General features: G+C 42.8%; 1 protein-coding gene across 1 annotated transcript in view; it reads right to left on the bottom strand.

Annotated features, from left to right (window-relative positions):
* Positions 1-742: 742 nt before the first annotated feature.
* GATB (glutamyl-tRNA amidotransferase subunit B) overlaps positions 743-13,013 on the bottom strand; it is a 44,248-nt gene continuing 31,977 nt past the window's right edge. Inside the window, exons 10-13 of the mRNA XM_059818213.1 lie at positions 10,323-10,456; positions 9,830-9,908; positions 3,866-4,000; positions 743-1,346 (exon numbers count right to left, since the gene is read on the bottom strand). Of these exons, the coding sequence (XP_059674196.1) occupies positions 1,218-1,346; positions 3,866-4,000; positions 9,830-9,908; positions 10,323-10,456 (477 nt within the window). The 3' untranslated portion in view covers positions 743-1,217. The remainder of the gene's footprint in view (positions 1,347-3,865; positions 4,001-9,829; positions 9,909-10,322; positions 10,457-13,013) is intronic.

Raw genomic sequence — 13,013 nt, 5'->3', positions numbered from 1 at the left:
TGTGTTTCCTGTTAATGGTTTGGGACTGGGAAGTGAACTCTAGAACCCTGGATTTCAGTGGGTACTCAGAGCTGAATAATGGAAGGTGTAAAAAAAACATCATAAAACACTCCTTAAGATAAAACAGCAGAGCAGCCCCTGGGAACCCAGATGAATCCTGTTCTGTTTTGGTAAGCCAACCACATGTTCGTTTGCTTCTATGAAGTGGTGCTGTTCCAGGTGACAACAGAAAGCCATGTGCCAGAGAAGTGTGCAGCTGTAGGCCTGGAGCGTTTGTAACACAGGGTCAAGTTCTGGTGAGCAGAGTAAAAACCAAACTGGACCAAATGATCCCTTTACTGAGCCACCGCCTATGAGAAAGGCAATACTTGTTCCTCTGCAGGTTGTGCAGGGCCAGCAGAAACACTTCTGCTATGCTGAACCTCACAGGCCAAAATGGGATGTGAACCTCAGAAAGGCTCAGGCACACATGTGTCAGGCACTCTTCAGAACGGAAAGAGCTGCAAGCAGGCAAAGCAGATGTTTGGGCACATAACAAGGAGAAGGTGAACAAACAATGTAATACTAATTCTTAGATGGAGGCACTTGGATCTGTTTGTGGCACTAGCCTCAGGCACTTGCTCAAGCAGCCAGCGACTTCGTCCTTTCCCTGTATCTCAAAAACCAGGAAGAATGATAGCAGTGGACATTTTTTTCCCTTCTGCTAGGCACAGAGGCACACATTGTCGTCTTAATTATTGCTAGGTGTTTTAATGATTGTTACTAGTGTGCTCACACTAATCTACATGAATTATTAGCGTGTACCACCAGAGTTTGCATTCAAGATCTGTGAACTTCACTTCTCACAAAAAGGCTGCTAGAAAAGCTAAGTTTATACTTGCTTTATTAGAAAACTAGCCACTCCAGCTTAAGCGCTCTGCCTACTCACAAACACCTCTCGGTGTTTTGGGAGCTTGTTTCCCATGGCTGTGTGGTAATCACATTTCTTGATGCCACACCAAAGGAAGGGAGATGGAAACGACTCTATCATCTCTTGCTATTCTTTTGCTCATCTGCCTTTGGCTGATGCATCTGGGGAAGGCGAGGATGTAATGCTGCTTGAGGTACAACTAACAATCCTGATGATACATAAGGCGGCACCAAAGTTCATTTGCAGTGAACCAGACGGACCGAAGCACATGTCTTCTGTAGACGCTGGCGTGGTTTTTCTCCTGTGGCTACTCTGACAGCTTCTTCTCTAATAATTGCTTCACCAGAAGAGGATTGGATCGTCCTTGTGTTTCTCTTTGTACCAGGCCAATTAACTTATTTAGAACTTTTAGATTTCCTGCCTTTATGGCCATAACCTTTAAAGAAAAAAAACAAGACACCACTGTTACAGGAAAACCAGACATCTTTGCTCATTCACAGGCAAATATGAATATTTTTGTCCTTTGGACCATTGTGGTAGAATACTCTATTTTGGATTAAGGTGTTATTTATAAAAACTGCCTTCAGCTTTGCAATAAGCTCCTGCTCTGCTCCCCTGAGACAAGAGCAAGTCCCTACAGCAGCAGGGCCTTACAACTAATAGAAAGATCTCCTCTTATTGAAAAAGACAGAAAATGCTTTTGGATATAAACAGTGGCTGCAACCTGAACAGCGACTTCCTGGAAAAGAGCCAGAAAAATGAGATGGACTTCTTTTGCTAATAGGATCTACCTGTTTACTCAACAGAACGTTCAGTGTGTAACAAGTAATTTGCATCGAATCACAATCTATTTGATAATGTTTGTGAGGTCCTTCAAGTGCAGACGTAGGTGTTTTTGTAACAGCATGTTATTTCCTTTAAGCAAGGAATGCTTTGCAACATAGCAATTACTTAACTGATCAGAAATACGACCTCATATCAGACAGCTAGTGTTTGATGCACAATCACCTGCAAAATAGCAAGTAAAGACACTGAAAAAAGCATTGAAAATTTAACTTCTGGGCATTTCTAAAGGAGTTGCTACTGCTGAAAGACAAGCTTCTGGCCTTCATATTGTTCGTGTGGCAGGGAAGACATTCTCTACATTGTCAGAGTTACTGGGCAAACCATGCTAGTTTCAATTAAACGGGATGTCATATTTACAGATAATTAAGGGAAGGACTGTGAACGTATGAACCACCTACTGTGCCAATACCAAGCACAAATGCAAATATTGCTACTCATTATGCTATCTGAACTATTGCCAGTCTAACACCTCTGTAATGTCACAATATGGAAAGGACTCATTACCCCTGATCTGCTAGAAACTACCTATATGGGGCAGAGCACAGTACAATCCAGATACTGCATTTTCATAAAGTGCTCAGTGTTGGCTTGAGGAACTGTTTATAAGTCAGTTCATTTTAAAGAAAGGTACTATCCAAAAGCAAGGCATACTTCCCCCCCCCAAGTACTCAGCTCACTCTATTTTGTAAGGTAAGCTCTCGCAGCAATTTAAAGCAATGAATTAAAGGCCTTCAAGGCAGCTTTTGCCTTGGCAAAAGATCACCTGGAAAAAGCAGGGAAGCGAGGCCATTCTGCTGCATTTGGCTTGACTAACACAGTGGAAAACAGAGAGGAATTATGTTCTCGGAGAAAGCATTATTATTGAAATGGGAGTGTAGTTATGGACCTTCAGCTTCTGCACTTCCCAATCAGTTCTTATGTTCTTTCTAGCCACACTTGTGCTCCTGTACCAGTCTGAAAATACAGCAGCACTTTTATCAGGCTCTGCAAATGAGTCAGTCTGATGGAGGTCACGCCGACCTACTGCAAGCTCATTTTCTTTATCAAAAGCTCTTGCAGAGCTGTTAGCACGCCCCAATGAGATCTGGGGTGGGTGGTACTGTTCTCAAAAGATGTTAAATGTTTTTTTCCAAATGGCAAATGGATCTAGACAATGTTTGTATTAGAAATAAGCTATTCACTTCTGCTTTTACATTTTTGCTCCAGAGAACATATAAGAACTTGTTTTCATTTTGCTTTTTATAAAGTAGATTTTAGACTGTCACGATCCCTTCTCACTCCTCCCCTTCATGATCAAGAAGTTTTTTTTCCCTTTTTCCCGGCTCAGACCTTGTTAGAGCAATGAGCCACACAGGCTGCTGCATGTCCTTCCAAGGAGACGGGGAAGAGCCTAAACCCCATCTTTCCTACGGCAGCATTTGCACTGCTGCCACAGCCCAGCAGCAGAACAGCAGAGCGGACAGCAGCTCTGGAGCCACTAATGCTGCTGCCACGGGGGTCCGGCTCCTTCCCCTCCCACAGACATTGTCAGGCAGGCGAGCCAACTAGACTTGTCTTTTTGGCAGTGGAGGGAGACAGGGACAGGGTGAAGACAGATGCAAGTAAATTTTTTGCCTTGTCAGCCTTTGATACAGTCTCTAATTCCATACCTAATATATGCCTTGCTGGAAGTAACTCCAGTCTCCAGCTTCAGAACAGTTTAACAGTGTTGCCCTAATATTACAACAGATGACACAAAAATCAGAGTTATGTGGCTGGGTGGCCAGGTCAGGTTAATGGCAGTAGAGCTGAAGAGGGAAAGAGCCCCACAGTTTTGCTTTCCTGCATTAAATTTTTATGGTCTCTCAGAATGACTTAGCGCATTAGCCAGACTGGTAATTTCTTCTGCTGATCATTTTGTGTATGCTTCAATTTCCAAAAAAACCACTTAGTAAAATAAGAAAGGAGAAGAAAAGCCTGATAATATCTGAGCAGCAGCTTTAATGCTCCTATACTGGCTCTAGACCACAAATGCCAATCAGAAGGAGAAAAAAAGGAAGGCCATTTAAACCCTCTTTTTAGTGCCACAGACTGCCATAGTGCACAAACTTCCCAGCACCATCATATCACCTCATTTTCTTGTCCATCAATCACCGCCTGGCAGATCTGTTCAAGCTCTTTTTGATCCTGTATCAGTTCAAGTTTCTTTTCTTTAACAATTTCAAGAGGAGTCTTCCCTTCACCCTTCCACAATTCCGCAAGCACCTGAAAATCACAATGAGTAGCAAAGGTCAGTGTCTTGATGTATCAATGCTGTTTACACGCAGTATTTCAGTTACTGATCCAAGAAGCCAGATTTTTTTAGTTAAAGCAAGAGCAGATTGTCTAAATATGAACAAACCCAAGATTTAATCCTGTGCCTCGCTGAAAGGCGTCCTGAAATAAGACAAAGCATTTTCACTCACTGTATGAGTGCAGGGTAATGGTTCGCAACTGGTGCTCTGCAGCCTACCGCAGTACCGGGAGCTGGCCGCTACCACCAGCGATGGTACCTGTCCAAAGAAGTTTGCCGAGCGCAGCCCCCGTCTACCTCGCTGCACTGAGCCACTGCTCCCTCGCTGGGAGAGGGGGGCACCACGGCAGAGACTGTCACTGACTGCCAGGCTGTTCCTCAGGCAGTACTCGCGCTTGTCTCACATTATTCACAAGGACTGCCTGAGCGCAGGAAGAAAATGCATTTCCATGAGAAATGTCTCTGCCCGGGAACTGATGATTAGCTGACTATTGTACCAAGTCCAATCCCAGGTAACTCATCCCATTACCAGTCCTCATCAGCAAGCTGTAATGAGGATACGTATGACAAAGCAGAAGAAAAATAGCGCCGAGCAGAATGAATGCAGCAGCTCCAGCTCACCTATGCATCACCTCCAAGTACTGGAATGCTGGGTGAAACCAGGCCTCTGGAATAATCACTTGTTAACGCTAGTGTGTTTTCCTACGCTGTAGCAGGGCTATCGCCCTGGAATAAACTTGAGAGAAGAGAACATTTATAAAAAACCAATTTCCTTGGGCAGTCATTTGCTGTATTCCCTTTGCTCTTATTTCAGAGCTCTGGGAGGAGAGAAAGAAAACTCTTATTAAAACAGCTGCTTGTGCTCCATCCTGAGCTGAAGATGTAATTGTATGTTTGGGCCATTGCTGTGTACCAATATGGAAATGGATGTCATGTCAAAATCTCAGCATTAAATACTCACTGCAGGATGAAGAAGAGGCTGGGATGGGGAGACAAGAAGGGGCATTCAAACTGCATGTTAAATAATTAGCAGGGCAGCCAGACAACTTAGGAAAAATGAAGCGCGTGGGATGGTATCTTAACAACCCCAGCAATTTCCTTCAGCATGAAGAATTCTCCAGTACAAAAGACCTTCAGTTAAACAATTTGGTAGCCACAAGAGATATTTAAGAAACATGCATCGACACAATTCCTGCAAGAGGAGATTTGTTTGCCAGCAGTACCCTAAAGCTTTTTATGGGATTTTATCACTCTGCTGGAGACCTTGAGAAAGGGTAATCGTACGCAGCTGTATTGTGGCAGCTACATCTTTTTTTTTCCCCCTGTAAGAGGGTTAAAGGCAGATCACAATATTAAAGTTACTGATAAGAAGCCAGAGTTACAACCGCTATAAGTAAAGCTTTCAGCTGTTGCTATCTAAATAAATCAGTGCAATATATGACGTCTTCTACAAGATCTTCCTCCTAGTGCTGTACTTAAAAATCATCATGCCAGTGCTACCTGGAATACCCCTAGAAAGACATACATCCAACAGAGATTGAACCTGTCTGCAGCCACTTGCCTTTTTTTTCTTGCACTCCATTGCTACCCCAGGCAGCACCCTCCCGCTCCTTCCCTGAGGGACCAGACAGGAAACTCTCTGTCCTCGAGGCCTCCTGAGGCACCGGGACAGTACATTACCCCTCAGAAGGAGTCCTGTTCTCTTCACACAGCACAGCCCATAGCAAAACACCCTGGAGAGTCTGAAGCGCTGCACAAATCAGGGGCTAGACAATGAATAAGCCACATGGCTCTCCTCGAAAAAGGCAGATGTGATTTTTAGGACTGGTATGTATTCAAGCAGGATGCCATGGGCTGCAGGAGGGGAAAATCTGCAACAAACAAAACCTACGCAGCCGACCATGGCAGAGATACCCAGGAGCAACTCATACATCAGGCTGACTTAGATCAGGGGCAGGACAGCTTGACAGTCAGAGATCCAGCTCTGATTCCCTGCTATTCCTATGCCAAACATCTCCTGGCACTGAGAAAAGCTTGCCCGTTAGAAACCTTGAAGGCACCAGATTTTCCCTGTGACATCTGCATCGTGTGTACTTTTCAATTTGGTTACAAGCATCTCCCCTTAGCTAGTAGAGCAACAATGTTATCAAGGCCCTTGCTTGTTTACAGGTATGTAGGAAAGCAGAAAGAGATGTGGCCAAGACCTGTCAAAGATGTACTTTAAAAAAAGTGTTTCTCCACTTGGCAAGGAGTATGAATCTAAAGAAAGCAGTTTAAAAAATGATTTCAACTCATTTACACAAACTGCCTGCACCAGAACAGGAGGATCAAATTATGAAGTCTCCAGAGCCAAAATGAGAATCTCAGGCCCCATTTCCATTACTGAAATCTCAGTAGTTTCTACTATTGATTCTTGCCTGAGCATGATTAGATTTTAATGATGTTCTGCAGTCTCTACCTACACAGGCATAGCAGCAAACCATTGGTCAAGATGAATTAATCAGGACTTACACGTCTGGCTGCCATGGGCATCAGATCAAACATTTCGCAACTGATGAGCGTGCCAGCTGACTGCTGTGCCTGAGAACACTCCACTGGAAACCCTATCTGCAGTGATTTGCTGCCAAGGGTGGGAGGGAAGCAGCAGGCAGTACCACTCGAGTCAGTCCTGTGGGCATCTCTCCTTTCCAGTGATGGAAGCCTCCATGGCTGGCAGTTGTCCCTCAGCCTCTGACAAACGTGAGGGGCAGGCTGGGTCCTGTCCTCCAGATGGTATAGCCGTAATTGTCAAAGCAGATGGTTCCGTTTAGGTTTGTGTACTGTACTCATTTCCCCGCTATCTACTTTAAAGTAGGGGTGCCAAGTGGGTCTGTTGAAGTTATCCCTATGTGGGTGACCTATGCCACTGCAGAAGCAAACAAGACCTGGGGTCTGTTCTGCTCCATACCCTGCCACAGATCCCCGATGAACGTGTGACAAGGGTGTCCACATGGAGTTGCTCCAGCATGGCTCTCAGGAGCAGGGGCAAGTTTCTGCCTCCCCGGCCCAGGAACCAGCCTCCTCCCACAACGTTGTAACTCAAAGGCGTAACTCAGAGAGAGATGCACTCGCTGCCAGCCCCGCGAACAAGGACCGAGGCCCCATCTCTGGCGTGTGCCCTGTCGGACTGGTTTCAGCTCTGGGTGAGCAGCACTGGCACCTGCCACTGTGGGCTTCAAAACGGTGCCTCTGGGGTGGGCCACAGCACGTGCCTGTGCAGGTCCCCTGCTCCAGGACATGCCCACCCCACAGCCCTGCACACCAGCAGAGCTGGAAGCTGCTCCCCTTCGCACAGGCACGCCAGTCTGAAACTGCTTCAGAGACCTCTGGAGTAGGATGCTGCATTTGATGGCAAGTTGGGCGTTAGCTCTGTAATTACCTAAGTGGTAATTATGTAAGCACACAGTGCCCTTTCCTTGGCATACGCATCCTGCCATACAATGTTCTGTGTCTATAATCAGTGCTCTCAGCTTTTATCTGCCTGTGTTTTAATGCCTTACACAGCAGAGACTGCACACAAAACCTCTTAAAAAATTTAAACTGTTAACAGCTTCCTGCAGCGAGCATGTATGTGTATGCGCGTCTGCGTGCTCACCCCATCGAACCCTTCCATCCTTTCTCCATGGATCTGTCTCTACCACTGCAGTTCATTCTCCGCCACCCCAAGTGCTGCAATTCATCTGCTGTTGTGTATATATAGCCCCTTCTGCCCTCGGGCCATCCAGTATCTCTGCCTACTGCTGAGAATTGTTATAAACATTTGTTATTCTTCTGACATCCAGGCAACCAAAATACTTTTCTAAATGTGGCAAGGTTTCTGCAGTTTGATAGCATCACTCAGTGATGGCAAACAGTACTGTTATTTCTCTGTGTCCAATTTCAGAACACCAAGGACAACACGCACATTACAAGAAGTTGGTAATTAAACAAGAAAAGCATCTCTGAAATTCTTAACATTTCGTAACATGTCAGAAGTGCTGGCACACAAATATATCACAAGGCAAGAAACTCCCGTAGAAGAGCGTTAGTACCCTGTCTCTACCTCCACAAGGAAGCCCAGAGTTGAGACTGGAGTGCTGAAGCTTCCCTCTCAAATGCAGACACCAAACTGATGGGTGTGTCATAATCCGCAGGCACAGAACCACTCTGCATTCCAATGCTTTTCCTACTAATACTTTATCTCCTTTTTGAAGCTTTTACTTTTCCAATCCAGAATTTCCAAATGCAGATGTCTGAAGTCAGGCACTTAAATCCTTTTTTATGGAGCCTGTCATATGCAGCTGGCTATTCACAGAAGCAGACCAACAGCAAGACCAACTTAATTAAGAACCACAAGCATCTTCAAAAAAGAAAACAACAAACCAGGAAGTTTAAGTGTGTTTAAGTGCAACAGTTACACTTTGTTTATAATCATGCAAAAAAAAGTGAACTTGGATTAAATCAACATGTGCTGGAAAGATGGAAACGCGTCCCATGTATTTCAGAGTGTTAAAAGCTTGAAAGCAGACAAGGCAAGTTAAATATCTTCATTAACAGTTTCACTGATGAACACCTGAGAAGAAGCATTCATCTAATGTACTTGTCTAGAGGATAATAATTACTCTGAAAAGACAATGCATTCCACATAAATGAGCCGTCAACAATTTAAGTTGAATGACAGATTATTCCCTATCACAAAAAACCTCCAAATTTTGTCTATAGACACAGCAGTCACCGTAACCATCACAAGCAGTTCACACTTTTAGATACAAATCACCAAGAGCCGATTTCTCAGACTGTCCTAAGCAAGATCTTACTGCTCTCTACAACTACCTGAAAGGAGGCTGTAGCGAGGTGGGTGTCCATCTCTTCTCCCAAGTAACAAGCGATAGGATGAGAGTAAATGGCCTCAAGTTGCACTAGGGGTGGTTTAGATTGGATATTAGGAAAAATCTTTTCACTGAAAGGGTTGTCAAGCATTGGAACAGGCTGCTCAGGGAAGTGACTTGAGTCACCATCCCTGAAGGTATTTAAAAGATGTGGTGCTTAGGGACATGGTTTAGTGGTGGACTTGACCATGCTAGGTTATCAGCTGGACTCGATCTTAAAATGTCTTTACCAACCTAAATGATTCTATGATTCTACTCTATAAGATTATATTTAAAAAGAGGGGAAAACTAGCTTTACCATTAGTACTTGCTTGAGAGGTCCATGATAGCACTTGCTCAAAGAAGCAAGGATAAAAGAAAGGCCAGACCTCTCCACTTTTGACTCCAGGGTACACCAAAGCAGAACTCTTTTTGTGATTACACTCAGGTGAGTTATATCCTTTTCCAAATGCTAATGCTTGGGAACGTAGACCTTACTGCCCCTTAGTACCTAGTAACAGATACTCTCAGCTTAACTGCAATTCATGGATCAACTCCCACTGACCTTTCACTCAGGTCTGACTTGAACTATGAAATTAAGATCTAGTGTCCAGCCTGTTCAAAAGCAGGATTTATTTATTTGACTTCAGTTCACATTGCTTAATCTACTATTTGGCTTGTGCCCCCTTCTAATACTGAATATGCAGATATATCTGTAAGATTATATACACACAAGGCATTTTCATCTATTATATATATATAGTAGGTACAAAATGTATCCTTCATCAACACTCCAAATAATTTCCTTTTAAAGCAACTGATGTATTGGTACATGCTGATTGATTGTAACATTGCTACACAAATGGAGTAAGCAGCCACAGATTCAAAGTACAGTAAAATCAAAAAGGTACTTACCTGCTTTGCTGCTGTAGAAGAAATTTCCTTTTTTTCTAGAAGGTTCAGAAGGTCAGCCAGGAGAAAAGAACTGACTGGGCTAGGGAAAACAAGGGCAGAAGTTACCTCAGAGAATAAGGTGAAGTAACATATCTAGGCTACTGTTGCTTGCCTACACATCACACAGTTTAGCATGACAAGCTAGTATTTTTCCTCATGATACACTATATTCAGCTTTGGTATTGATTGCCTGATTATGCCTTACCATTGTCATATTCCAAAGAAGGAAGACTCTGATTACAACTCTTTACTATACGGTCCTCTTCTCTACAAGGTATTTGGTTAACTCCAATCAGCAAGACAGCATCAAGGCCTATGTAGTACTGCGTAGCGTAACAAACTTCACAGATAGTAACTAAAGCAGAAGCGAGCAACAGAGTGACATGATACTATTCATAGTACGTGAGAAAAGGATCACTTTTGTTTCACCACTGTAGTAGTCAAGAAGCCTGACCTTTCCTTTACTGTAAGGGAATGTTGTTTCAAATAACTGAGCAGGTCATTTAGAATCCAGCCGATCACCTTCTTTGGCTTCATCTGGGTCTGTTTTACCACATTTTCAAAGAATTCTGTTAATCCGTCTTCATTCTGTTTAAGAAAAGTTAAATGCATCAAAAAGATACCACAGTGCAAACATGTTTAATTATACAATTACTTGTGGAGTATAAATACTCAATCCTAAAGTAAACATGATTTTGTGAATTAATTGTAAAGTCACAAGACTTCGGAGTAATTTTATTAACATAACAGCAAACAAACTATGTTAGTCTAGAACAGGTATATACAGCTTATCTGCCAGTCTGTCTGTTTCAATGGAACTTCCAATAAAGGAGTGATCTTTTTTTCTTAACTCCTCCCTAAAATTAGCATTTGGGGAGAAGCTTTCTCACCTCCTCATGTGCTTTAAATGTGTGTAATGCTAGAAAATATAACTCTGCCATCTAACAGGCTGTCACGCTACCTTTTACGAAGAAAAGATTTTTCTTGAAACTGTCTACAGATATTTCACTCTTGATCTTGCAACCACTTCTATTTATTTTGGATTGAAGAGTAAGTTTAGCTTGCATTCACCCTTAAATAATACGGAAAGGCCACACTGTAAGAAGCAAGATTTTATTTTTCTGTTTTTTTCAGAGAAGCTATATAAGCTTTTCCACAGCACCCTACATGCTCAGAAGGTATGACAGTAGGGGATTCAATTTATAGCCTAAGTGAAATCTGAGATTGTTTTTAGAACAGATACTGTACAGTCTGTTGAATGCTGTGCTGTTTGTCATCAAGGCATTGATGGATCTTTAACTGTAGCACAGAACTCATTAGGCCTACTGAAGGCTGAAGAGATATTAAGTGGCAGCTCCTACCTTTTCAAGGAGGAATCCAAATCCAGCATACCACTGGACTTCTGCAGTGTGTGGCATAAATGCACAGGAGGACAAGCCAGCTCTCAGAAGTTGTGAGAGTAACAGTTTAGAAACAGCCAAGGAGCTATTCTAAGTGTACTATCATCACAGCAAAAACATTTTCCAAGCACATGCTGACTGCAGCCAGATCTCTCTGAACAGTTCTGAGCAAAAAGAGTGCAGGTACACACTAAACCAAAGCCTGACTTTTCCACTTAAACACATTCCATCAAAACAGTCTCACTTGCCCTTGTTTTTAAAGGCAATTTATCACCATAGCAATACAGAATTTTAGACTTTCCTCCTCAAAACTTTCACAACACAAACTTCCAACAGCTCTAGATACCACATTTTTCAGTGGTAATGATGTATGGCTTTTGAGAAGACTGCAGACAACTGCTCTCCGTTCTGTGAAACAGAACAAAATGCACTTGGATTAATGGTTGATGTGCTGTAAAACTGGTATGACAAAAATCAGACCCGTCCCCTTTACCTTGAGACAGTGAGCAAAGAAACCAAGTTCTCAGCCTAGGAAAGCCACTGAGGTCTGTTGTGAACCAAGATAAATCTTGTAACTCCCCCTATTTATCTATCTAATACACACAGACATAATTCCCTTCTTTTCCAGTGTTCTTACAAATTTATCTAGCAGTTACTTTGTAATCAAATAATGTAAAATCTAAGGCTAAATAGACTAGAGGAACAAAACTTAAAAAATACAGTAAAGGAATGATGTGATTACCAAAGTACAGAAAACATGATTAAAAACTGCATGTGCGTTAAGTGGAATTACTAAAATGATGCATTACTAAATACTGTAGCCCTTCTAATTCACCTCAGGATTCATTAGCACAAATAAACACTGATTAGTTAAACAGCGGGTTCCCTTCCACAAAAACACCTATCCAATTTAGGTAGGACAACGCGAGCGCATACAAATGCTGGTTTCTTTACACATGCTGCAGAAGGTTTTACAAACACTCCAGGCAGAGTAGGTCTAGCTACAACATTATGTACACGAAAACAATGTCTGCAGATGCCACATGTCTGAATGCAGGCTACACAACTCAAGACGCAGCATGTCCAACACTTTCATCATGTACAGGCTGGAAAGCGTATCTCTAGCAGTGGGCACATTCAGATTTCTGGATACCAACAACCTGGCTGGAGCTACAGCTCTGACCCTGCTGCCAGACCTTTGAAAATTAAGGACAAACATACCCAGCCTTCACGTTTTAATCAGATGATTTCCAGGCAGCAAGAGGAGAAAAGCCCAGGAATACTCAGGTAGACAGATTTACGTATGCTGCCAGATACTGAGCCCCATACTTGTGCACATAACACCAGACATATTCCCCAAAATTCCTTTGCATTTCATTTCAGGTTTTTTAAAGTGACTGTCATTTTCTGTAGCCAAAGAGTAGGAAAAGCCAAGCAATGCTAGACTGAAATGAATATGGCAGTGTCAAAACATCAAAATGACTGACAGAAATGAAACATTTTCCTTATTTTCTCGCCATATGAGAAAAATGCAAGCATAACTTGATTAGCTTAAATTTCTAGATACTGTACTACTTGAACTTGACTTCAATTTGTTCTGCATTTTGGTCAACTTTCTTCATGCCAAATTCACTCCAACTACCAACACACACCTACCTGTCACTTGCAATAGATCTGAGCTGAAAACCACTGCATGCTCTAACGTGCTGGTTTACAGGAATGCTAACTCACTGTTCTCACTTAAT

This window comes from Gavia stellata, chromosome 5 (assembly GCF_030936135.1).
Source record: "Gavia stellata isolate bGavSte3 chromosome 5, bGavSte3.hap2, whole genome shotgun sequence".
Classification (NCBI taxonomy): domain Eukaryota; kingdom Metazoa; phylum Chordata; class Aves; order Gaviiformes; family Gaviidae; genus Gavia; species Gavia stellata.
The sequence above is the reverse complement of the archived record's forward strand: the minus strand, read 5'-3'. Positions and strand labels throughout refer to the sequence as shown.